Source organism: Carcharodon carcharias, chromosome 10 (genome assembly GCF_017639515.1).
Source record: "Carcharodon carcharias isolate sCarCar2 chromosome 10, sCarCar2.pri, whole genome shotgun sequence".
In the NCBI taxonomy this organism is placed as follows: Eukaryota; Metazoa; Chordata; class Chondrichthyes; order Lamniformes; family Lamnidae; genus Carcharodon; species Carcharodon carcharias.
The window spans coordinates 125,271,531-125,298,977 of NC_054476.1; the positions used below are offsets into that span (position 1 = coordinate 125,271,531).

Below are 27,447 nucleotides of genomic sequence, written 5' to 3' on the forward strand. Positions count from 1 at the left end.
TATTAGAAGGGAAATGGTGTTGGGGAAATTGATGGGATTGAAAGCCGATAAATCCCCAGGGCCTGATAAATCTACATCCCAGAGTACTTAAGGAAGTGGCCCTAGAAATAGTGGATGCATTGGTGGTCATCTCCCAAGATTCTATGGACTCTGAAACAGTTCCCACAGATTGGAGGGTAGCTAATTTAACCCTACTATTTAAAAAGGGAGGTAGAGAGAAAACAAGGAATTATAGGCCAATCAGCCTGACGTCAGTAGCGGGGAAAATTCTAGAGTCCATTATAAAAGATTTAATAGCTGAGCACTTGGAAAACAGTGGCAGAATCGGACAGAATTAGCATGGATTTACAAAAGGGAAATCATGCTTAACAAATCTACTGGAATTTTTTGAGGATGTAACTAGTGGAGTCGATGAGGGAGAGCCAGTGGATGTCTTTTATTTGGACTTTCAGAAGGCTTTCGACAAAGTCCCATGTAAGAGATTAGCATGTAAAATTAAAGTGCATGGGATTGGGGGTAGTGTATTGAGATGGATAAAAAAACTGGTTGGCAGACAGGAAACAAAGAGTAAGAATAAATGGGTCTTTTTCCGAATGGCAGGCAGTGACTAGTGGGGTACTGTAGGGATTGGTGCTGGGACCCCAGCTATTCACAATATATATTAATGATTTAGATCAGGGAACTAAATGTAATGGCTCCAAATTTGCAGATGACATAAAGCTGGGTGGGAGGATGAGCCGTGAGGAGGATGCAGTGATGCTTCAGTTTGACTTAGACAAGCTGAGTGAGTGGGCAAATGCATGGCAGATCCAGTATAATGTGGATAAATGTGAGGTTATCCACTTTGGTAGCAAAAACAGGAAGGCAAATATCTGAATGGCTATAAATTGAGAGGGGAATGTGCAACAATACCTGGGTGTCTTCGTACACCAGCTGCTGAAGGTAAGTATGCAGGGTCAGCAGGCGATAAAGAAGGCAAATGGTATGTTGGCCTTCATAGCCAGAGGATTCGAGTACAGGAGCAGGGATGCCTTGTTGCAATTATACAGGGCCTTGGTGAGACCACACCTGGAATATTGAGTGCAGTTTTGGTCTCCTTATCTGAGGAAGGATGTTCTTGCTATAGAGGAAGTGCAGCGAAGGTTTACCTGACTGATTCCTGGGATGGCAGGACTGACATAAGAGGAGAGATTGAGTTGGTTAAGATTATATTCGCTGGAGTTCAGAAGAATGAGGGGGGGATCTCGTAGTAACCTATAAAATTCTAACAGGACTAGACTGGGTAGATGCAGGAAGGACTTGATGCAGCAGGACATTTCCTTGCCTATGTTTGATCTGATGCCATGAGACATCATGGGGTCCAGAGTTGATTTTGAAGACTCCCAGGGCAACTCTCTCCTGACTGTGCCAGGATGGAGATGGTGGTGTCTGGGACTAGCCCCAGATGTTAGTAAGGAGGATTTTGCAGAGTTGATAGGACTGAGATTGACATTGTTGTTTACCTCAAATCAATCTGGTTTCATTCTTTTTTTTGTGACTTTGTTTTGTTTTCAGAGCCATACCAGGTAAAGATGGCAGGTTTCCTTCTCTAAAGGGCATTAGTGAACCTGATGAGATTTCACAATTACTGACAACTTAATTCCAGATTTTTATTGAATTCAAATTCCACCGTCTGCTGTGGCAGGATTTGAACCCAGGTCCCCACAGCATTACCCTGCGTCTCTGGATTACTAGTCTAGCAATAATACCATTACAGCATCACCTCTCCCTATTGTGCAATTGCAGATTGAACAGTGGTTCCTGGATACAACTAGGTTGGAGAATCTTAATTTTTCAAGTGAGATTTTCTCAGCTGGCATTTAGATTCAGCATTAGTAGGGCTCAAAGGCCCAGACCTTCCTGTCTCTGGATAGTTGGAGAGCGGATGTAACCGGGAGGATGCACTATAGGACCCCTCAGAAGTCCCAACGCACTGACCCAACAGGAAATGCCTGGAATTTTTCAACTTCCGATGGGCAATTCCCCAGCTCTCAGGGACCCTCCAAAAAAGTCTCCAACTCTGAGTTAGAGTCAAAGACTTTGGAACAGGCTTGTTCAACCTTTATGCCTGAGGGGCTACATTTCAATATTTTTCTCACTCAAGGGGCTAATAAACAAATTTCAGAAAGATAAGGTTGGGACAACATTAAACATGAATTTCAAAAAAAATTGAGGTATGAAGAAACAACTTGCTGATCAAGGAAAAGCAATGTCAAAGCAATAAATTGATAATTTTAAAAAATGAGTAATTAATAAAGATGGCCATTAGAGGGTGAGAGGGTGTGTGTCCACTTACTCCCATGCTCAGACAGCTCACTCACCCTCACTTAAGGTGTGTGTGGGTGTGAGTATGTGCGGGGGTGAGGGTGAGTGAGAACCCTGAGGCTGGGAGTGAGCCAGACACACACACACACACACACACACACACTCCCTCACTCACATACTCTCTCACACTGAGATTAAAACACAGAAGAGGTTCGGGATGGGCCTCTTTCTCCCCACCCTGTCTAGCACTCCAGCTGTCCCTGGTTCCACTGTTGCTGCAATCACCAGCCTTCTCGGATTTGTGTAGGCGGGCCTTGTCTCCCCGCACTCCCCATACCTCACTGGCAGCCAGTCTGTCTCCCCCCAGCCTGGCAACCAGTCTCTCCCTCCCATACCACCAGCAGCCAGTCTCTCTCTCTCTCCCACCACCAGCAGCCAGTCTCTCTCTCTCTCCCACCACCTGCAGCCAGTCTCTCCCTCCCCCACCACCGGCAGCCAGACTCTGTATCTCCACCGACGATTGCCATTCCTCAGAAGATTCAGCCCAAAGTATCTATTGATTTAAACTGATAGCAAACGGAAAATGCCGACATTACCTTCAGCAGAGCTGCTGAGAGCCAGGAAGAAGTGAGTGTGGAGATTGTGTGGACCATGTTCCCTCATATTACCTCAGATCATCGCCACTATGGGCACCTCCATGTTGAGGTGGGACATCTGTGCTCCAGAACTGCCAACCCGCTAGCTGGGGTGGCAACATTGAGAGCCCACCCCCCATCCTTAAAAGGAGGAGTTGGCCAAATAGGAGGCTACCTCCAAGAAGATTGTGCCGTCAGGCGTACTGCCAGCAATGCAAATGCAGGCTGTGGACACCCAATTTCTCCTAATGTTATGTCCCAAAGCCAGTAGAATAATCCAGCCCAATGACTGTGGTATGTCACAACATTCCAAGCAAGCCCTGGTGAATGGCGCAATGACATGTGGCTTGATTCCGAACAGCCAACTAATAGCACCCACCAGTTGTCTTGGAACCTATCATTCTAACCCCTTCCTGGCTGCTGGCTTAGGCTGAACACAAATTTACACAACTAAGTGATCTGCTCCTTCCTGGAACGAGCTTCAATCTAGATCTGGTCTACCCTATGTAATAATGCTCGTCTGTACTTCTGCCTCATAACAGGTTCTGTTCACCCATCACCTGTGTGGTTTTTGACCTATATCGGTGCCAAGTTCAACAGAGTCTTGAAAGTTAAGCAGTGTTCAAAATTATGAATGATTTTGATAAGGTAAATTGTGGAAAACCTTTTTAATTGTTTGGTGAGTCAGTAACTAAGGTAGCTAAAATTATAATAACAGAAGAGAGCGAGCTTGAGAAAATTGTTTTTAAAAGGAAGGTCTGTGATCATGTGGAGGGTAGAATTCCCTGTTCAAGACATTTCTAACTCACCTAAGTTAGCTATTTCCAGCATTTTCTGTTTGTGTTTAAGATTCTGCAGTATTTTTCTTTTGCAAAAGTATAATCTTAGCTGGATTGGTGTGGGAGAAAAATGCAGGGGGGGGGGAACTTGAAGTTTTGGAAATGGATGTTGTATGGAGGGGCAATGGGTGGGGATGGAAATTTTTATGAGTTGGGTTTGGAGGGGGTAAAGTGCCTAATGGAGTGGTGAAGATTGGGTAAGGGAGAGTGACTGTTGTGTAAGAGCATTTGGATAAGTGAAGTCTCATTCGTGTGTTGAAAATCCAAGTATCATTTACTTTCCCATTAAAAAATCTATTAATTGTGAAATATAAAAGTGCTTAAAATTAACTCGAATGAAGAAAGATTTGCATTTATATAGTGCCTTTCATGATCACATGACCCCAAAATGCTTTACAGTCAATGAAGTAATTTTAAAATATTGTCGCTCTTTGTAATGTAGGAAATGTGGCAGCTAATTTGCGACCAACAAGATTTCACAAAGCACAATGAGATAATGGCCAGATAATCTATTTTAGTGATGTTGACTGAGAGATAAGTATTGGAGAAGGAAACCAGGAGAACTTCATTTCTCTTCTATATTGCCTTCGGATTGTTTACATGCACCTCAGAAGACATACGTGGCATAGGCCTCACATCTCATCCAAAAGACAGCATTGAATTGTGAGCCTTGATTATGTGTTCAAGTCCTGAAGTGAGGTTTAAACCCACAACCTTTTGACTCAGAGGCACAAAGTGTTACTACTGAATCAAGGCTGACTCAAAATGCATAATTTTAATGTAAGTATTCAAATGTTCCCAGGAATGTATGCCCCTGTTTTAGAAATGTACCAATAATTTTGTGCCTTCAACATTTGGATTTCCCCTTCAGGCTTTTTTGTCATACTTTTCCAACCATCCACTACAATATATTGTCTGTACGTGCAGGTCAAAAAAAGCATTTGTAACTACTTGTTTTGACCTGTCCAAGCTGGTTCTGAATTACCAGTTTTTTGGGAGTGGTATCAGCTTCTTTGAACCTATTGGTGAACTATTGCTGGTTTTCTAGGTTCGTTCTACAAAAGGGACAGACCAAACATAGCTTGAAAGTTCAGGAGCACCATAGATCAAAGACACATGCCCAACATATAGGCCCAAGGACTGGACGTGATGATTGTCCTGGAGAAAAGCTTCTTTAAACCTGTTCAACAATTGGAGAATTGTTTAAATTGAGACAATAATTTTAAAAGACAATAAACTTATATTTTAATTTTTAAGCATAAAAACTCCACAGAAAGATGGCGACACACATCATGATAATGGCGTTTACATTAACTACAGTACTCCAGATCTTATTCTCGGTGATGTCTGTCATTTGCCTCATGGCTTCTGCCTTCTCCTCTTCTGTTGGCTCTGGCTCTGGCTCTGAGCTAATGCCACAGAACCAGCCATAGCAACGGATAAAGGCGTTCTTTTTCTTCCTTGGTTCTGCAAATGAAATATGTAAACAATGAATTACATAGAGATTGCTGCTTAAATCTAAATTTCAAACACTGCACCCATTCAAATTGTGTTTCTCATTTCTAAAGTTAGAACATTGATTCCATTCAGGTGATGCTTTTCATATTAGAGTATGGGTCCCACCTTATATCTAACTTTATTGCACTGGACTGGGCTAATTCAACTGGCACTGCTTATATCCAGTCCAGGATCATTTGGGTTCCATCCACATAATCTAAACAGCTCTCCTCTAGTCTACTTCACCAGCTAGTTGGATTCCTCAGATGACATTTCCATGGTTCCAACAGCTTAGAAACCTACCATTTTCGACACAATGGGCGGAATTCTCCCAGGCCCTGATGGCGGCTTCAATGTTGGGGGGGGCGGGGTGCAGAATTCAGTGGAAGGTCCAAAAATCAGTTTCACGCCAGCATGAAATAACAGTGAGATATTCCGATATTGCCTGCCATGGTGGATCATGATACCCACTAGAGGCGGGCGTGAAACCAATTTGTATCCCGCTAATGGGATGCAGGTGAAGACTGGACCGGAATCTTTCCCACACGCTTGATTCTTGGCGAAACCAATGGGAAAATGTCTGGACCAATGTGGAGTGCAAAAGTTGGGACTTACCTTAAGAAAGCCTTGGACAGCTTGCAGATATCTGAGAAGATGGAAGCCACCAGTTACCGGACCCTGGAGCACCACGTGCATCACAGGTGGGTGGAGATTCATCCATGTGGGTCCTCTGTGAAGCAGCTTCCAGAAGGTGGGAGTTCTCCACACAGCAACCTTGCTCACCCTTTGGACCTTCTTCCAGGGATTTTGCCATGGAATTGGATCCTTGATATGCAGGTAGAAGGCAGCAGACTGTTGAGCAGCAAGGGTCTTTTGGAGATGGGGGTGGGGGAGGGCGGGGTTAAAGAAGGTTAGGAGAGCACTGAAGCTGTGGTGGGGGATGGAGACCTAGAGGGGGGCATAGGTGGTTGTGGGTGCTGGAAAGGGTATTACAGTGGTGTAGCAAGGCAGCAGAAGGAACGGAGGGGGAGGGTGGGAAGGGCCGTGTTGGTTGCCAGGTGGGGGTGGAGGGGTGGTGCTGTTGTGTACTATTGGAAGGGGCATGGGAGTTATTTCCAGGTCTGAAGGGGCTCAAAGGCAGGGGTTGGTGGAGTCAACTGTTGACTCCTGGAGAGCGAACTCAGGGTAGGTGTGGTGTGAGGGAATGGTGAGGGTTACAGGGGACAGAGGGAGCCAAAGGGGGTGAGGGTGTGACGGTGTTGCCTGATGGGGCTCAGGTGTTCACTGGTGGAGACGCGTAGATACACATGGACTGAGGGGGGGTGGGCAGGAGGAACCTGGGCAGGTCAATGTTTATGGGGGTGGGATTATTGAGGAGGAAAGGAATGTATACGTTGACTTGGATATTGTCAAAGGAAAAGGGAACAGGTTGGAGGGTAAAGGTGGGGAGGTCGAAGGTAATGCCATGGACGCGGGTGTCAACAGTAATGTGGGAAAGGATGTGGATGACTGGGGGAGGCGAAACAGTGCCGGAGTGGAAGAAGGATGCCACAACCACCATGCTGGTCTGATTGAAACTAAGCAGAGCCTTGTGTTGGAGGTCCCGAGACGCTGCATAGGAGTTGGGTTAGTGGATGCGTGGGGAAGCAGGTCATCTCAGCTGGACAGCTGAAAGGGAACCCCAGCAGGCAGTATTGACAATGCTAGGGACCTGGGATATGATGCTTTGAAGGATAAATGCTTAGCATGCGTGGGAGTGGAGTGCTTGCACATGGCTCACAAGGGCACAAGCACATACTCTTCTCCCTGCAGATTCACTCAAGGGGCTGGATGTGTGAAGAAGAGGAGTGGGGGGAGGGGGCGCTTGGTAAGTTTTAAGGACCACGCTGAAACAAGACAGTAGACATTATTGCAGTGAAAGTGATTATATTTACGGAACTTCTAATTGTGATAATCATTTGTTCACAACCAGTTGTGACCAATATTTTTTAGATTTTCCTTGGCCTGCAGCAGGGGTGGAGGCAGACTGCTGACTAGTTGGCCTTGCTGTCTTGGATGACTTAGGCTGCAGTCCTCTGGAGAGCTGAGGACTGGAGGGCCCCGGCTACCTTTGGCTGTCCTGCTGTGGGCTAGCTGCTCCCTTTGCGATGACACAGGATGAGATTGAAAGGGTCACAGGCAGAGGGGATTCAGAGAACCTCTGAAATTTCTGAGTGGATGACCTAGGGGTGTCCAGCTGCCGCTCCTCCTCCCTTAGGGTGCCCAAAGGCCCTGCCCTGACCCCTTGAAGGGAAGGGGCACGTGAAGGGAGGTCGAGGTGTCCTGTCCCCCTCTTGCATGGCAACTACAAAAGTTCCCTCATGGCTACCACAGTGGAATGCAGGTCTGCGCACATCTCCAGCAGAATCTGCTGGAATAGGATCTCCGTGGAGTCCACCAACCTCCCCAAGGAGACAGTGATGCGCGCATTGGTCAGCACTACTTCATCAGAGAGCAGGAGGACAGACTCCTCTGACTCGTGTGCCACCCTGTTGAGGGCCTCTGACACCTCTGCCTGATTTTCCCCTGCTTCTTGCTGACTCATCACCATTAGTTGAGAGGCCGATTCCAGAGGCTCGTCACTGGATGGGCCTTGCAGATGTCTCTTCCCCAGCGGTCCTCCAAGTGCCGGTGAGCTTGGCTGACCATGCCTCCTCCTGCTGTGGACATGTGTCCGTGCGGTGACCACCAGTGTGTGAGAACCTTCCTAAGCTAGAGCTCACACCCAACGTGGTGTATGTCTCTGGGCTGGTAGAAGGTGCAGGTGTTTGCTGTGGATGCCTCTACAGGTGAACATCTCTCCTCTCGCCTGGCTCCTCTCCGGGCTAGGGCTTCTGCTGAGGTTTGACAAGGAATCCTCTGCCTCGGGCCTTGGCCTCTTCCTGGTGGCACCTGTAAGTGAGTGAGGAGAGAGCGAGTGACAGCATGAGCTGCCTCCAACTTGGAGGCACACTTGGCCCTCAGGTTTCTATCCCATGGATGGATCCTTACTGGGTGTAGGCCCAAGCCCAAGCTCCCCAATGCCAATTGCCTGGTCCCACTGCTTAGCTTGTCAGCTGGGCTGCCCTCTCTTTAAACTCTGTGAGAACCCTCAGATGGCCCCCCCCCACGCCCCCATCTTCTCCCATTCTCACCTGTTGTGCCTCAACTTCTCCTGCTCAAAGACAGAAAAGATGGGTTTGAGAGGAATTGTAAGTTGCATCCATTTGTACATTGCAATTTCATGTCCATGTCTCATACTTCCACTCTTACAGAACCCACTGGATTGTGTGGCAGGGTTGTCCAGAAGGGTTGTGGGCCAGCTCCTTCCAGAGTGCTGAGCCCATCCACATGCAAGGATAAGGCTCAGAGAAGCATCTGATTTGGGGAGGTTGTTGGTGCCCTTGGCATCTGAGCCCATTCCCACCCCACGTCCATGCGGCATTGATCTCTGTAAGTAAAAGGATGAAGGAGGCACAGTGGTCACTCCACCGCGGAATGGATGCACTACAGTGGGGCTATGAAAAAGTAAAAAAATTTGTGTAATACTGAGGCCCATCTACCCTGATATTCATTGGTTCTGTTGGGTTAGCGCAAGCAACTGAAGCTTTACTTATCCTGGTGGAGGGAATGAGGTCGTTCATCCTTTTCCGGCATTGTACGATTGACCTGTGCCGGACAGCCTGGGCACTGACGCGATCGGCCATCTGTGCCCATGCAGGGTTAGTTTCCCTGTTCAGCCTCCTCCTCCCATCAACTGGGTAGAGTACATCTCCCCTGACCTCGACACGGTCAAGGAGGAAGCTCAGGGAGGCATCACTGAATTTGGGTGCTGGATCTTCACCTCCCCTTCCAGACATCTCAGTAGGTAGTATTGTCAGTAAGGATGACTGAGCGCCTTTTAAATATGGCAGTTAGATATGATGGCAGGGCACGTGCCATCCAGCCTGCCCCACTACGCTAGACGTTGGGAAACCCTCAACTGATTTCCTGTTGGTCTCCGTGGTGGCAAACACACCCTGTCCCTGCCCCGGAACGTCGTCCCAGATGGGATAATTCTGCCCAACATTTGACTTTCCCTGTGTACTTCTAATCTTCAGAATATTTCCAATTAGATATCCATTTATCTGTTTTGAAGGTGTTCCTGGACACAACATTTATTGCTATAAAAACAAAAAAACTGCGGATGCTGGAAATCCAAAACAAAAACAGAATTACCTGGAAAAACTCAGCAGGTCTGGCAGCATCGGCGGAGAAGAAAAGAGCTGACGTTTCGAGTCCTCATGACCCTTCGACAGAACTTGAGTTCGAGTCCAGGAAAGAGCTGAAATATAAGCTGGTTTAAGGTGTGTGTGTGGGGGGCGGAGAGATAGAGAGACAGAGAGGTGGAGGGGGGCGGTGTGGTTGTAGGGACAAACAAGCAGAGATAGAAGCAGATCATCAAAAGATGTCAACGACAATAGTACAATAGAACACATAGGTGTTAAAGTTAAAGTTGGTGATATTATCTAAACAAATGTGCTAATTAAGAATGGATGGTAGGGCACTCAAGGTATAGCTCTAGTGGGGTTTTTTTTATAATGGAAATAGGTGGGAAAAGGAAAATCTTTATAATTTATTGGAAAAAAAAAGGGAGGGGGAAACAGAAAGGGGGTGGGGATGGGGGAGGGAGCTCACGACCTAAAGTTGTTGAATTCAATATTCAGTCCGGAAGGCTGTAAAGTCCCTAGTCGGAAGATGAGGTGTTGTTCCTCCAGTTTGTGTTGGGCTTCACTGGAACAATGCAGCAAGCCAAGGACAGACATGTGGGCAAGAGAGCAGGGTGGAGTGTTAAAATGGCAAGCGACAGGGAGGTTTGGGTCATTCTTGCGGACAGACCGCAGGTGTTCTGCAAAGCGGTCGCCCAGTTTACGTTTGGTCTCTCCAATGTAGAGGAGACCACATTGGGAGCAACGAATGCAGTGGACCAAGTTGGGGGAAATGCAAGTGAAATGCTGCTTCACTTGAAAGGAGTGTTTGGGTCCTTGGACGATGAGGAGAGAGGAAGTGAAGGGGCAGGTGTTGCATCTTTTGCGTGGGCATGGGGTTGTGCCATAGGAGGGGGTTGAGGAGTAGGGGGTGATGGAGGAGTGGACCAGGGTGTCCCGGAGGGAGCGATCCCTACGGAATGCCGATAAGGGGGGTGAAGGGAAGATGTGTTTGGTGGTGGCATCATGCTGGAGTTGGCGGAAATGGCGGAGGATGATCCTTTGAATGCGGAGGCTGGTGGGGTGATAAGTGAGGACAAGGGGGACCCTATCATGTTTCTGGGAGGGAGGAGAAGGCGTGAGGGCGGATGCGCGGGAGATGGGCCGGACACGGTTGAGGGCCCTGTCAACGACCGTGGGTGGAAAACCTCGGTTAAGGAAGAAGGAGGACATGTCAGAGGAACTGTTTTTGAATGTAGTATCATCGGAACAGATGCGACGGAGGCAATAAAAGGTGTGGCTATGGGTACCAGCATGGGCCCCAGCTATGCCTGTCTCTTTATGGGGTAAGTGGAACATTCCTTGTTGCAGTCCTACTCCGGCCCCCTTCCACAACTCTTTCTCCGGTACATCGATGATTACTTCGGTGCCGCTTCATGCTCTCGTCAGGACTTGGAAAAATTTATTAATTTTGCTTCCAATCTCCACCCCTCCATCATTTTCACGTGGTCCATCTCTGACACTTCCCTTCCCTTCCTTGACCTCTCTGTCTCAATCTCTGATGATAGACTGTCCACCAATATCCATTACAAACCCACCAACTCCCACAGCTATCTCGACTACAGCTCCTCACACCCCGCTTCCTGTAAGGACTCCATCCCATTCTCTCAGTTCCTTCGCCTCCGTCGCATCTGTTCCGATGATGCTACGTTCAAAAACAGTTCCTCTGACATGTCCTCCTTCTTCCTTAACCGAGGTTTTCCACCCACGGTCGTTGACAGGGCCCTCAACCGTGTCCGGCCCATCTCCCGCGCATCCGCCCTCATGCCTTCTCCTCCCTCCCAGTAACATGATAGGGTCCCCCTTGTCCTCACTTATCACCCCACCAGCCTCCGCATTCAAAGGATCATCCTCCGCCATTTCCGCCAACTCCAGCATGATGCCACCACCAAACACATCTTCCCTTCACCCCCCTTATCGGCATTCCGTAGGGATCGCTCCCTCCGGGACACCCTGGTCCACTCCTCCATCACCCCCTACTCCTCAACCCCCTCCTATGGCACAACCCCATGCCCACGCAAAAGATGCAACACCTGCCCCTTCACTTCCTCTCTCCTCACCGTCCAAGGACCCAAACACTCCTTTCAAGTGAAGCAGCATTTCACTTGCATTTCCCCCAACTTGGTCCACTGCATTCGTTGCTCCCAATGTGGTCTCCTCTACATTGGAGAGACCAAACGTAAACTGGGCGACCGCTTTGCAGAACACCTGCGGTCTGTCCGCAAGAATGACCCAAACCTCCCTGTCGCTTGCCATTTCAACACTCCACCCTGCTCTCTTGCCCACATGTCTGTCCTTGGCTTGCTGCATTGTTCCAGTGAAGCCCAACGCAAACTGGAGGAACAACACCTCATCTTCCGACTAGGGACTTTACAGCCTTCCGGACTGAATATTGAATTCAACAACTTTAGGTCGTGAGCTCCCTCCCCCATCCCCACCCCCTTTCTGTTTCCCCCTTCCTTTTTTTTTTCCCAATAAATTATAAAGATTTTCTTTTTCCCACCTATTTCCATTATAAAAAAAACCCCACTAGAGCTATACCTTGAGTGCCCTACCATCCATTCTTAATTAGCACATTCGTTTAGATAATATCACCAACTTTAACTTTAACACCTATGTGTTCTATTGTACTATTGTCGTTGACATCTTTTGATGATCTGCTTCTATCACTGCTTGTTTGTCCTTACAACCACACCGCCCCCCTCCACCTCTCTGTCTCTCTATCTCTCCACCCCCCACACACACACCTTAAACCAGCTTATATTTCAGCTCTTTCCTGGACTCGAACTCAAGTTCTGTCGAAGGGTCATGAGGACTCGAAACGTCAACTCTTTTCTTCTCCGCCGATGCTGCCAGACCTGCTGAGTTTTTCCAGGTAATTCTGTTTTTGTTTACAACATTTATTGCTATGTGTGTAATCATATTCCTAATCTCTTGTCTCATTAGGGACTCATTTTCTAGTTCTGTGCTCACGGTGCAAGTTATATATTTAAATATTGTGTAACTTTGGAACTCTGCCTCAGAAGGTGGTTGAGGCAGGGTCATTGAATATTTTTGAGGCAGAGGTAGATAGATTCTTGTTAGGCAAGGGAATCAAAAATTATTGGGGTTAGATGGGAATGTGGAAATCGAAACACAAGAAGGTCAGCCATAATCTTATTGAAAGGTGGAGCAGGCTCGAGGGGCCGAGTGGTCTACTCCTGTTCCTATTTCTTATGTTCTTATACTCATTTTACTCAGTATTTAAAAAATGCTCTGCACAACCTTCTCCATCCCTTTCCTTTCTAGTTTAAACTTGCCACTTTGTGGTATTAGCAACTCCTGACTTCCAGGCAGGATACCTGTTGTTACTGGGTGCTTCTCGATGATGCCGTTTTCTGCTTCTTCTTGTGTTTTGATCGTTGGTTTGACCTCATCCACAATATCCAAGTCAATCCTTTCTTCTTGGCTGTAGCGGAGATTGTACACCAGGCGATGCAGCTGGAGGGTCAAACAGCTAGTGTTATTTTAACTTGCTTCAGCCATTAACCTTGGTAATGCAATCCACAGTGCTGTGTCCTGTCTACTGTCTCAACATACTTCCTATAAAGTCACTTGGTAATGCAGAACTTGAATATTGCTGAGAAGAGAGACATCTTTTTTGTCTTTTTGTCTTGCGCTCATCAGGACAAATGCAAGAATGTGAGCATTTGAAATTTGTCAATAATTCATACTGCAGGGAAAAAGGGGAACTGAGTGGTTGGCAAGTCACTCTGATTGGCTGAGGTGTTGCCATAGAGAAAGCAACAGGGAACTTTAGGCTTGCCATGCTTTGGGCTAATTCAGACAAAAACAAACACAGAAGGAAAAAGAAACAGGGTGAGAAAAATTATAGAGAAATATACTCCCACCCTTTCCTCATTATAGACTGGTAACCGCCAGTATTCGTCCCCCAGAACTCACATGTTTCTCATCGATCGGTGGTGTGCAGAAGGAGATGATGAGGACAAGGATGCATGTGCAGCTGAACAGGATGATGGCGAAGTGCAGGTAGTGGATTCCACAGAAGATGAAAGGGCAGGAAGATGGGAAGATGCAGCTGCCTGTGCCATAGACAAATTCAGCAATCATCCGGCAGAGCCCCATGGCCAGGCCCCCGATCAAACCCCAGAAAGCACCCTGTAGGGATAATAAACAAGAACCCACTCACAACTAGTAGCAAATATGTTAAAACTAACAGGTAACTAATACTGGATTTACTATCTACCACTTAATCTAATAACTAGTTTGTAATTTATTCCAGGAAAATATTTCCCGATCCAAACTGGATCACAACGCCCACATACAGGGGAACTGGTGATCACAGTGTGTTAATCACACTGTCCTGTCATCTCAAGGATCTGTGCTTGAATCCAGATTCAAGTGATTGGATATCAGAATGTGTTGGATGCACTCTCCTTTCACCTCCATTAACGAGTTTGAATCCAACCCTAATGTACTGAAAGTTTGGAAATCCAAAATTGCCAGTGTAGCTATGGAGCAGGGTTTATGTACACTACAGCAATCTGGACATCTACCTTGTGGAGAATTTCTGGGATTAATTAAGTATAATGTTGGAGGTTGGTCCTTGTGTTCAACTCCTGCTGTTGATTGGATTTAAGTGGGGGGAGTGCACAAATGGTTACAAGTCTAACCAAGATTAAAAGCTGGCAGTTTCTTTATAGTTGGAGCAGTCTATGGTGGTAAATTGACAATACTTTCTTCCACATAAAAAAAATTGTGTAATACTTTGGGCCAGAGGACACAGGAAAGAAGTGTTTGGCATGGCTGAGTTGCTCTGTGTGTCAATTACAAGAGATAATTCTGAGACGATGGAGGGGAACCTGAGGGATTACAATGAAGTAGCTGGAGAAATATCCACAGGATAATCATCTGAAGACTTAAAGTATGTGCCACTGGAACCTCTTCTAAGCACCATACAGCCAATCTTAGCAGATTGGGAGGGGGGGGGGTGCAGTTCTTGTAATTATTGCTGGCTCACATAGGAAAAGGAAGATGCATCTGCTGGACACCCATGAGAAGGAGTCAAAACAATGGCTGCACCAATGTAGAGCATGGTCATCCTTAGTCCTTGACTCTCAGGAATCCAGGAAGGAGCTCAATTACCTAATCAGAACATGCAAAGTGAGATAACACAAAACCAATTCCAACTTTTCCTGAAGATGAATTACAGCCATGCAAGCACAAAAGGAGGAGACAAGAGAGCCTTGCTCCTCAGCTACAAGACAGCTGTCCACATTGTGAGCCACTGCACACATGTCCTCCATCTTAGACCAGCCCAAATACAATCATGATGGGGGAATTGATGGAGGAGATTACACTGTGAGATTCACCTATCACATGAAAATTATTAGAAGAATAGGTAAATTATAGGGAGAGTGTCTGTACTCTCTGGTCAAAGAATACCTCCAAATTTTATTCTTCTCCGTTGCTGTATCCTTATCCTGTGGTCCCCTCTTTTTGCTCTTATTCTGCCTCTAATATGTATGATAACACCTATAGTAAATCCCTTACTTAGGGCTCCCTGGTAGAAGAATGGGAAGGGAAAAAGATTTCCCTGCTGAAAACTACACAAAGGCAGCCTGCAGGTTCCTTTTTAGCAGCACAACTGAGAAAAAAGTTTTGTAATCACTTCAGTCAAATCTGAGAGTTCAGTCTCAAGTGTGGTGAATTAAAGCCTATGAAATCAACCTCTTTCTGGTTTAACAAATTATGCAGGTAACTCGTTTCCCTTTTTTTACAAGCTTAAATCTGGCGCAATTCTGATGTAAATTGCAGGATTTCTGGACAGCAGCTTTTGCCTTCATTACTCTGTCATGCAAATATGCACCACTTTGGATCTGACACATATTCTGTCAACAGCCCATGTCACTTGAGAAGGACTGTAACTCTGGCATGCCTGAGCTACATTTCAAATTCTGGGGCCGATCATTTGAACTATAATACTTTCTTCCCAAAATAATCAGAAAATTTTGAACTTCTTTAATCAATATTTAACTAATGTTGCATCTGCCTTGGTGTGCTTGATGGAGCTTCAATTTGTATCTAACCTGTGCTACACCTGACCTAGGAATGCTAGGTTTAGACAGTTGGACGATCTAGAGATGAATATGAAAATTCACGCCATCATCACTGTTAAATTGGATCACAATGACTTCTTACTGGTTCATTGACTCTCTTCACAAAAACACCCAGCACGACAACTGCACCGATGGGTGGTGCTAGGTAGCTGGTGACAGACTGGATGTAGTCAAAGAGTTGACCGCTCTGTGCTGCCTGAACCACAGGGATCCAACCAATGCTGATTGCGACAATACATAGAATCCAGACCCTGAGGAAGAGAAGAAAGTGACAAATAAATTATGAGTGTCTAATGGTTCAGGTTCGATTTTGGTCATATGACAAATGATTCTGCGGAGTGGCGGGAGTGGGGTGGGGGGGTGCATGCTAAGATCTTTCAGGATGGGCCGAATGACTAACTTAGTCTATAACTATGTTGTGATACATACCCCAGGTTCTGTCAATGATTTCTCACCTGCCAACGATCATCAACTCCTTGTTGCTTGCCCCTTTCCGGAACCTTGCCCAGATATCCATAGTGAAGAGTGTGCTGCTACTGTTGAAGATGGAAGCTAGTGAGCTCATGAGAGCTGCCAACATCACGGCAAGCATCAAGCCACGCAGTCCTGTCCGAAGACACACAGCAAATTAAACCAATCATAGAGTTGAGACCCTGAGGAACAGTCAGGTATATGTAGAGTGGACATTGTATGCAACAGTGAGATACACACATTGGACACACTGGGGAACAGTGGAATCTATAGAAAGGGCACATTAGCAAACAGTGGAAGCTACAGAGAGGACACGCTGGGGAACAGTGAGAACTGTAGAGAGGACACACTGGGGAACAGTGGAATCTGTAGAGGGGACACACTGGGGAACAGTGAGATCTATAGATGGGACACACTGGGGAACAGTGGGATCTCTAGAGGGGACACACTGGGAAACAGTGGGATCTCTAGAGGGGGCACTCTGGGAAACAGTGGGGTCTCTAGAGGGGATACACTGGGAAACAGTGGGGTCTCTAGAGGGGACACACTGGGATCTCTAGAGGGGACACACTGTGGAACAGTAGCAGATACGAAAGAAGAACAGCCAAGGAGTCTGGGAAGAGTGTCCTGCAGTCAGCATCACCGTGAAGCAGTCACTTCAAAAAGTCACATCAGCACAAAGGTGAGAGCTGATTGGGTAAGTGTTTTTCTCCAGTTTTTTTCTCCAGTTTTTCTCCAATTTAAAATAGATTAAGCTAAGGAAAGGTAAAGGCTCTAGTTTTTATTTAAAGTACATAAATAATTTAACTTTTTTTTACTGTATTTAACTGAAAGTAAGGTTTTTTTTTAATCAACTAGAGGCATGGCAGGGCAGCTGAGTTCCATATTATGTACCACCTGCAACATGTGGGAAGGCCTAGACACTTCTTGAGCTCTGGCTGACCAAGTGTGTAGGAAGTGCCACCAGCTGCAGCTACTTGAGCTCTGAGTTTCGGCGCTTGAGCGCAGCTGGAGGCACTGAGATGCATCTGCAAGGCTGAGAGTTTCGTGGATAGCACGTTTTTAGACACGGTCACCCCACAGCTGATGGAAATGCAGACAGAGAGGGAATAGGCGATCATCAGTCAGAAGAAAGGTGTCAGGCAGGTAGTCAGGAAATCCTCAGGGTGCATCTCACTCCAGAACCGTTTTTCTGTGTTGGAAAATGGCGAGAGTGACAGTTCAGTTGGGGAGTGCAGCGACATTCATGGCACTGTGCGTGGCTCAGCTGCACAGGTGGGGTTGGAAAAAGAAGGGAAGAGCAATAGTGGTAGGAGACTCGATAGTAAGGGGAACAGACAGGTGTTTCTGTGGCCGTAGACGTGACTCCAAAATGGTATGTTGCCTCCCTGGTGCCAGGGTCAAGGGTGTCACTAAATGGCTGCAGGGCATTCGAAAGGGGGAGCGCAAACAGGCAGAGATCATGGTACATATTGGTACCAATGACGTAGGTAAAAATAGGGACGAGGTCTTGCAAGCAGAATTTAGGGAGCTAGGAAACAGATTAAAAAACAAGACCTCAAAGGCAGTAATCTCTGGATTACTTCTGGTGCCACTCGCTAGTGAGTAAAGAAATAGGAGGTTAGTCCAGATGAATGCGTGGCTGGAGAGATGGTGCATGAGGGAGGACTTTAGATTTCTGGGACATTGGGACTGTTTCTGGGGGTGGTGGGGCCTGTATGAATCAGATGGGTTGCACCTGAACTGGAATGGGATCAACATCCTTGCGGGGAGGTTTCCTAGTGCTGTAGGGCTTAAACTAAGTTGGCAGGGGGGTGGGAGAAGAGGTACAGCGAGGGGAGATGCACAGCCAAAATTAGAAGAGAGAGCAAGTGAGCTTGGAAGGCATAGAAATTATAAGCCAGTTAAGGCACAAGAGAGTTTGGCAAGGTTGGATGGTATTTATTTTAATGCAAGGAGTCTGGCAAATAAGGCATATGAGTTGAGGGCACAAATTAACACATGGAAGTATGATGTCATTGCTGTCACAGAGACATGGTTGAGAGAGGAGCAGGGTTGGCAGCTCAATATTCCAGGATATAGGGTCTTCAGACGAGATAGGGAAGGAGGTAAAAGAGGAGGGGGTATCATAATATTGATCAAAGAATCAATTACAGCAGTAAGGAGGGATGATATCTTAGATGGCTCCTCAAATGAAGCCATATGGGGAGAACTGAAAAACAAAAAAAGAGTAATCATATTGCTGGGAGTGCACTATAGGCCCCCAAACAGCCAGGGAGAAATAGAAGAGCAGATATGTAGGCAAATTTCAGAGAAGTGTAACAATAAAAGGGTAGTAATAGTGGGGTATTTCAACTTCCCCAACATTAACTGAGTTAGTCATAGTGTGATAGGTTTAGAGGGTGCGGAATTCTTAAAATGCATCCAGGAGAGCTTTTTAAGCCAGGACGTAGAAGGTCCTACAAGAGAGGGGGCGGTCCCGGAATTAATTTTAGGGAATGAAGTCGGCCAAGTGGTAGAGCTATCAGTGGGAGAGCATTTTGCAGATAGTGATCATAACTCCATTAAATTCAAGGTTGTTATGGAAAAGGACAAGGATGGGCCAGAAGTCAGAGTTCTAAATTGGCGAAAGGCCAATTTTAATAAGATCAGATCTGATTTAGCCAGAGTGGACTGGGAGCAGCTACTTTTAGGTAAATCTGTGTCAGAGCAGTGGGACTCATTCAAGAAGGAAATAAGGAGAGTACAGGGCCAACGTATTCCAGTGAAGACAAAGGGTGGGACCAACAAATGCAGGGAACCGTGGATGTCGAGGGATATACAGGATTGGATAAAGAGAAAATGGGAGGCTTATGGCAGATACCGAGGGCTCAAAATAGTGGAAGCCCTGGAGGAGTATAGAATGTGTAGGGGGGAACTTAAAAAAGGAAATTAGATGAGCAAAAAGGGGGCTTAAAAAAACATTGACAGGTAAAATAAAGGAAAATCCAAAGTTATTTTGCAAGTACATTAAGAGTAAGAGGATAACTAGGGAAAGAATAGGGCGCATTAAGGACCATAGTGGTAATTTGTGTCTGGAGCCAGAAGACGTAGGTAGGGTTCTAAATGAATACTTTGTGTCAGTATTCATAAGTGAGAGGGACAACCTGGATATGGCAATCAGGCAGAAGGACTGTGATATAATTAAAGAAATTAGCATAGAAAGGGAGGAGGTTCAAAGTGGACTGGCAGGGCTAAAAGTAGATAAATCTCCAGGCCTGGATGAAATGTATCCCAGGCTGTTGAGTGAAGAAAGGGAGGAGGTGGCAGGGGTGCTGGCAATAATTTTCAACACCTCTCTGGCTGCAGGAGAAGTGCCAGAGGACTGGAGGACAGCCAATGTGGTACCGTTATTCAAGAAGGGATAAAGGGATAAACCAGAGAACTACAGGCCAGTCAGTGGTGGGGAAACTATTGGAAGCAATTCTGAGGGCTAGAATAAATCTACACCTGGAGAGGCAGGGATTAATCACAGACAGTCAGCATGGTTTTATTAAGGGGAGGTCAAGTCTGACCAATTTGATTGAATTTTTTGAAGAGGTGACCAGGTATGTAGATGAGGACAATGCATTTGACGTAGTCTACTTGGGCTTCAACAAAGCTTTTGATAAGGTCCCGCTTGGGAGACTGATAACGAAGGTCAAAGCCCATGGGATCCAAGGCAATTTGGCAAATTGGATCCAGAATTGGCTGAGTGGCAGGAAGCAGAGGGTGATGGCTGAGGGGTGTTTTTGTGACCGGGTGCCTGTGTCCAGTGGGGCTCCACAGGGATTGGTGTTGGGTCCCTTGCTGTTTGTGGTATAGAAAAACCATTTAGACTTGAATATGGGAGAGTTAATCAGTAAGTTCGCGGATGATACGAAAATTGGTGGCGTGGTAAATAATGAGGAGGATAGCCTTAGATTACAGGAGGATATAGATGAGCTAATCAGATGGGCTGATCAGTGGCAAATGGAATTTAATCCGGATAAGCATGAGGTGATGCACTTGGGCGGGACAAACAAGGTACGGGAATACATGATGAATGGTAGGAGCCTGGGAAGTACCCAGGATCAGAGGGACCTTGGCGTACATGTCCACCGGTCCCTTTAGGTAGTGGGACAGGTAGATAAGGTGTTTAAGAAGGCATATGAGATACTTGCCTTTATTAGCTGAGGCACAGAATATAAGAGCAGGGAGATTATGTTGGAAATGCTTGTTAGACCACAGTTAGAGTATTGCCTGCCGTTCTGGAATCCGCATTATAGGAAGGATGTGATTGCACTAGAGAGAGTGCAGAGGAGGTTTACCAGAATGTTGCCTGGGCTGGAGAGTTTTAGTTATGAGGAGAGATTGGATGGACTAGGGTTATTTTCGCTGGAGCAGAGGAGATTGAGGGTGGACATGATTGAGGTGTATAAAATTATGAGGAGCATAGATAGGATAGACAGGAAGAAACCTTTCCCCTTTTGGAAGGATCAATAACCAGGGGACATAGATTTAAGGTAAGGGGCAGGAAGTTTAGAGGGGATGTGAGGAAAAACTTTTTCACCCAGAGGGTGGTGAGAATCTGGAACTCACTGCCTGAAAGGGTGGTCAAGGCAGAAACTCTCATAACATTTAAGTATTTGGATATACACTTGCGATGCCATGGCATACAAGGCTATGGGCCTAGTGCTGGAAAATGGGATTAGAATAGTTAGGTACTTGTTTGACTGGCGCAGACTTGATGGGCCAAAGTGCCTTTTTCTGTGCTGTAAACCTCTATGACTCTAACAAAGCTGTTTATTCTGGGTGTTAACTGAGAGCAGTGGAATATGTATGGGCAACCCAGTGGGAAACAGTGGAATGTGTAGAAGAGGCCTCCACTTCCCTTTAGATTTGAAATTTAGGTAAAAAGCCAAGGCCCATAGTGCAGGACTGAGATTGAAAAAATACCAGAGGATGATGGAAATTAGGAAATATTGATATGGTGACACCAAGTTTGGATTTTAATAATGTGTGAATTATTAGAGAGGGGGAAAGACTGAGTTTAGGAGTTCCTGGTTTGATGTCCTATCAAAGAATGAAGATAAATTATAGACTGAGCAAGTTTATCCAGTGAGAAGCTGTGTCAAGCAGATTGGGAAGGATCCAGTTTCCATCCCTGGTCTGGGCTGAGTTCACTGATCTTGCATAAGGTGTAGTGAGGGGCATTACAATTGGCTCCAGTGTCTTTGCATTAGGGATGTAATAAAATCTTGCTCCTGATCACTGTCCAGTGACCCCTGCTGGAAAGTGTTCTGTGTGTTGACATTGGGTGACGAAAAGATCACGGTCAATTGTGATTTTCCCCATAATGTAATAGCCTCCCTTATACGTGACCACCTAGGCAAGATGTTGTAAGTTGGTCAGTGCCCGTGGAGCCAATCAAAGGTGAGAATAGGGAAGAAAGAGCCAGAGAAATTGACAGGATAAATTCTGAGTTGAATGAAGAGAGATACAGGGAAGATGAAGTATAGATGATGGGCTATCTGTAGCTTGGTTTTATACTGATACAGATTACTAACCGTTGGGCATCAGTGCAACCACCAACTTTGGGTAGGCAATGTTCGAACAACCAACTGGAGTGCCACAGATTTTTTCGCATTCCTCTGGCACAATGCACGCAACCTCATCTGTGAGAAAAGATTGAAGGATAATAATGAGTTGCATGGGTTTTCCAAATTTGTCTTTGAATTCAGGGGTTCTCAATCTTTTTGCTTCTGAGACTTGTCCTCTCTGTAATAAAAATTTCCATGAACCCCCATGTAACACAATGAGTAATTTTTCTGTATAAAATTAGTTAAACAATTAAATATATATTTGTTAGTATTTTTATTTTCCTCAATATAACATTTCTTGCTAGCAACAATTGTTGCTAGCAACAATTTTGACAAGATATGACGGTGTTGTCGACAGAAATTAGTTAAAAATGTGAAATAATTAACTAAAAATTTGAAAATAAATGTTCAGTGACAGTCTCAAAAGAAAAATGGTTAACTGGAAAACAGGGGAAAAAGCTGTAAAAATTAGGAAATGGTGCGAAATCTGTAAAATTGAAAATGGAAAAATATCTGCAGAGACCAAATCCAAATGGGAAATAGTCAAAAGGAAAAATAAACCAAAACATGCAGAAATTAGCAAAAGTGGCGGGAATGGTTAACCAAAAGCTGAAAATAGCTCTGAGATGAAGTCTGAAATGGGGAATGATTGATCAAGTGCCTTCCTGAAAAGTCTGCTGCCAGCTGTGTGTGAGAGCCTGAAATGATCTTGGTCACTGATTTCTCATTGTGCCTTTTCCCCCGATTCACATAGTCAGACATGTATTATTTTGGACTTCCAAGTGCAATTTCCTCTGGGATTGGCTTGTTGCATGGCTGGCTCTGTTGCATGCTATTTGGTTGCACTGGCTCAAATTTAGCAAGGGAAGAGAGTGAAACAGTGACTGCGCTGCTGGACTGACTGCACTGGGTCTGATTTTCTGGTAATCACTTTGGATTGGAACACTCGATCTCTTCTGGATAAATGGTAGCTGGGGAATAGGCTTACCGAACTGGGGAGGACTGTATCAGACCTGTCTGGTCTGGCTGTCCTGTGACAGTGGTAAAATGGAGGACCATTCTCTGACTGATAAATTCACAGGCTGGTGGCCATGGCAATCAAGGACAAAGGGACACCCAATGATACCTGAACAAATCCAGTTTGTCATTGAGAAGACAGGAGGCATCTCCCGAAACACATTGAGGCTGATCTGTTAAACCGTGAGATTCAAGGTTGCCATTTGAGTGTGCACAGGTCACCGTGCCTGAGTGATTGACATTTTGTTCATCAATTGGCTCTTCTGAGGCACTCCGATTGGCACATTTTGCTCTGAAGTTCTGAGTCCAATTTGGCCCCTTGAAAGTTTCTCATAGGCCCCTAGGGAACCACAGACCCCCAGCTGAGAACCCTTGTACAAATGAACCCTATTAGAATGGAATATTGCCTCAGATGTTGACCAACTGGTAGCAATAGTTAGGCAGAGTGAAGATCACTGTCCCATCAAATAACATTCCTCGGCTAATAAAGGCGCAGTTTACATACAGAATAAAGGCTCATCTACGTGGTCCCATTGAACACTCCCAGGTTAAGGACATCTTGAGTTAGATATTGACTAAATCTCCTTTTAAGCTGCAAGAGCAGTGAGGCTTGTCCTCACCCTTGGAACAGTCCCCAACTCATGTTTCCAAAACAAGTTTCAGGACGAAATTCTGAATCTACTGCTATACCATATTCAGGATGGAGAAACATAGTGAGAAATTGAGATTACAACAAGAATTGTAATGATTCAAATTTCAAATGATCAATTTGGTGCCTTGAAGCTTTTGGGGTTCAGCTAAGAAGTTTCTGGTACTGGAATAAAGGGGCTATGGTTCAAGGTCCTTTAGAAATCGGACTTTTATCTTTTTAAACTTAAAAGTATTGTTTCCACTGAGCCAGTTTAAATTCATGCTGGGATAGCCCATTGACAGTTATCTTTCTTTTTATTCATGGGATGTGGGCGTCACTGGCAAGGCCGGCAAATATCGGTCTTCCCAAATGCTCCTTAGAAGGTGGAGAACCCTGCATTCATGTGGTGTAGGTACAGCCACAATGCTGTTAGGTTGGGAGTTCCAGTGAAGTTCCAGGGAGTTCAGCAACAGTGAAGGAATGGAGATATAGTTTCAAGTCAGGCTGGTGTGTGACTTGGAGAGGAATTTTCAGGTGGTGGTGTTCCCAAGCATCTGCTGCTCTTGCTCTTCCAAAATGGTAGAGATCACAGGTTTGGAGGGTGCTGTCAAAGGAATCTTGGCAAGTTGCTGCATTGCATCTTGTAGATGGTACATACTGCTGCCACTGTACCCCAGTGGTAGAAGGAGTAAACCTTTAAGGTGGTGGATGGGGTGCCGACCAAGAGGCCTGCTTTGACCTGGATGGTGTCAAGCTACTTCAGTGTTGTTGGAGCTGCACCCTCCCAGGCATGTGCAGAGTATTCCATCACGCTCCTGACTTGTGCCCTGTAAATGGTGGATAATCTTTGGAGAGTCAGGAGGTGAGTTACTCACCACAGAATTTGTAGCCTCTGACCTGCTTTTTTAACCGCAGTAATTGTATGGCTTGTCCAGTTAAGTTTTTGGTCAATAGTAACTCCTAGGATGTTGCTTTGTGGGGATACAGTGATGGTAAGACCATTGAATATTAAAAGGAGCTAGTTAGATTCTCTCTTATTGGCGATGGTTATTGCTTGGCACTTGAGTGGCACAAATGGTATTTGCCACAGATCAGCCTGAATGTTGCCCAGGTCTTGCTACATGAAGGCACAGATGGCTTCAGAATCTGAGGAGTTGCAAATGGTACTGAACATTATGCAATCATCAGCAAACATCTCCACTTCTGACCTTATCTGGAACCAACTGAAAATGGTTGGGCTTGGGACACAACCCTGAGGAACCCCATGCAGTGATGTCCCAGGGCTGAAATGATTGGGCACCAACAACCACAGTCACCTTCCTTGTGTTGAGTATGAGTCCAACCAGTGGAGAGTTTGCCCTCCAATTCCCCTTGACTTCAATTTTGCTAGGGCTCCAAGTTGCCACACTCAGTCAAACGCTGCCTTGATGCCAAGGGCAGTCACTCTTACCTCACCTCTGGAATTCAGTTCTTTTGTTCATGTTTGGACCAAGGCTATAATGAGGTCTGGAGCCAAGTGGCCCTGGAGGAACCCAGCTGAGCATCGGTGTACAGGTCATGCCTGTACAGGTAAGTGCCTCTTGATAGTATTGTTGATGACACCTTCTTTGCTGATGATTGAGAAGAGGCTGATGAGGCAACAATTGGCTGGATTGCATTTATCCTGCTTTTTTTGGACAGGACATACCCGGACAATTTTCCACATTGTCAGGCAGATGGCAGTGTTGTAGCTATATGAAACAGCTTGGTGTGTGGCTCAGCTAGTTCTGGAGCACAAGTCTTCTGTGCTGGCAGGATGTTGTCAGGGCCCATAGCCTTTGTTGTATCCATGAAGTGAATCAAATTGGCTAAAAACTGGCATCAGTGATGGGGGGGCCTCAGGAGGAGACTGAAATGAATATCCACTCAGCACTTCTGGCTGAAGATGTTTGCAAATGCTTCAGCCTTGTCTTCTGCACTGATGCGCTGGATTCTCCCATCATTGAAGATGGGATATTTGTGGAGCCTCTTTTTCTGATTAGTTGCTTAATTTTCCACCACTATTCACGACTGGATGTGGCAGGACTGCAGAGCTATAATCTGATCCATTAGCTCTGTCTATAGCATGCGGCTTCCCCGATTTGCCATGCATGTAGTCCTGTTTTGTCACTTCACTAGGCCTTGCCAACAACCTTTGCCCAGCTCAGGATCCACAGGGGTAAAGCAGCAGTACTTCCAGAATAGCCACTTTAAAAGGTTCCAGCGTAGTATCCTAAAGCTGCACTTCTAATTCCAAAGGATCATTTGGAGAGCAACTTTGATGAATGTATTGGAAATGCATAGTGGATATGGGCTGTAATGCTGCCTTTACTGAAAGAACCTGAGAATCCATGTTCAACAAGGGTCAGCCAAGGAGGCCTGCCAGCATTGGTAATCCTCCTTAACAAAATGCAGTGAGTGGCATGGAAAGAGACAGCAGAGCAGGTAAATTCTAACTGTGAAGAGGACAGGGAAAAAAATATCTGAAATTTCCTTCAGCTGGTGACAGGATGGAGTGTCATTTCAGGCCTCTGAGCCAAGCCTGTTCTGTACAGTATCAGATGGTATGACATTAGAAAACCCGGTACAGGTAGACCCATTGGTACTTAGACTTTTTCAGTTCGCTTCATACATTATCACAAAGCGCTGTCCCCATCGGTAAAGTTCCCTGCTCCCATTAAAGGGCCTATAAAATTGATTCCACCAAAGAAGAACATAAGAACTAGGAGCAGGAGTACGCAATTCAGCCCCTTGAGCCTGCCCCCCCCCCCACCCCCCCCACCCCATTCAATATGATCATGGCTGATCTCATTTCGGTCTCGACTCCAATTTCCCGCCCTCTCCCCATAACCTTTCAACCCATTACTAATTAAAGATCTGTCTATCTCCTCCTTAAATTTATTCAGCATCCCAGCATCCACTGCACTCTGAGGTAGTGAATTCCACAGATTCACGACTCTTTGAGAAAAGTAATTCCTCCTCATCTCTGATTTAAATCTACCACCCCTTAGCCTAAAACTATGGCCTCTCATTCTAGAATGCCCCAGAAGGGGAAACATCCGCTCCATGTCTGCTTTGTCTATCCCCTTTAACATCTTATATACCTCAATTAGATCTCCTCTCATCCTTCTAAACTCTAGCGAGTATAGGCCTAAACTGCTCAATCTCTCCTCATAAGACAAGCCCCGCATCTCTGGAATCAATCTAGTGAACCTTCTCTGAACCACCTCCAATGCAATTACATCCTTCCTCAAGTAAGGGGATCAAAACTGTGCACAGTACTCCAGGTGCAATCTCACCAATGCCTTGTACAGTTCAAACAACACTTTCCTATTTTTATACTCTATTCCTTTAGCAATAAATGCCAAAATTCCATTTGCCTTCCTTATTACCTGCTGTACCTGCATACTAGCTTTCAACGATTCATGCACGAGGACACCCAGATCCCTCTGCACTGAAGCATTCTGAAGTTTCTTTCCATTTAAATAATAAGTCACCTTTTTATTCTTCCAACAGAAATGGATAACCTCACACTTATCCACGTTAAACTCCATCTGCCAAATTTTGGCCCATTCACCTAACCTGTCCACATCCATTTGTAATTTTCTTATTTCTTCATTGCAACTTACTTTCCCACCTATTTTGGTGTCATCTGCAAATTTAGTTATAGTACCTTCTATCCCTGAATCCAAGTCATTAATACAAATTGTAAATAGTTGGGGCCCAAGGACCGAACCCAGTGGCACCCCACTAGTTACAGCTTGCCATCCAGAAAAAGACCCATTTATCCCAACTCTCTGCTTTCTGTTGGTTAGCCAATCCTCTATCCAAGCTCTTATATTACCCTTAACTCTGTATGATCTTATCTTGTGTATTAATCTTTTGTGCGGCACCTTATCAAAGGCCTTCTGGAAGTCCAGATATACTATAATATATGCTATAAAGAAAGATTAGAAAGTTACCGGTCTGAAGATTATGATGCAAGCTGCGATCACTATCATTTTGTGGTGGTGTGTGTTTGGAGGCTGTTGGGCAGTTGGCAAGGAACAGG

General features: G+C 45.6%; 1 protein-coding gene across 6 annotated transcripts in view; it reads right to left on the reverse strand.

Annotated features, from left to right (window-relative positions):
• Window positions 1–5,030: 5,030 nt before the first annotated feature.
• Window positions 5,031–27,447, reverse strand: part of slc5a2 (solute carrier family 5 member 2) — a 32,568-nt gene continuing 10,151 nt past the window's right edge. The window contains exons 6-13 of one of the 6 annotated variants that reach the window (XM_041197486.1): window positions 21,698–21,805; window positions 16,115–16,265; window positions 15,742–15,910; window positions 13,483–13,698; window positions 12,952–13,020; window positions 11,116–11,132; window positions 7,498–7,527; window positions 5,031–5,238 (exon numbers count right to left, since the gene is read on the reverse strand). In XM_041197486.1, the coding sequence (XP_041053420.1) occupies window positions 5,031–5,238; window positions 7,498–7,527; window positions 11,116–11,132; window positions 12,952–13,020; window positions 13,483–13,698; window positions 15,742–15,910; window positions 16,115–16,265; window positions 21,698–21,805 (968 nt within the window). Of the gene's footprint in view, window positions 5,252–7,497; window positions 7,528–8,086; window positions 8,128–11,115; window positions 11,133–12,859; window positions 12,862–12,881; window positions 13,021–13,482; window positions 13,699–15,741; window positions 15,911–16,114; window positions 16,266–21,697; window positions 21,806–27,447 lie in introns of all 6 variants that reach the window. The other 5 variants (XM_041197483.1, XM_041197485.1, XM_041197487.1 and 2 more) reach the window with 5 other exon arrangements.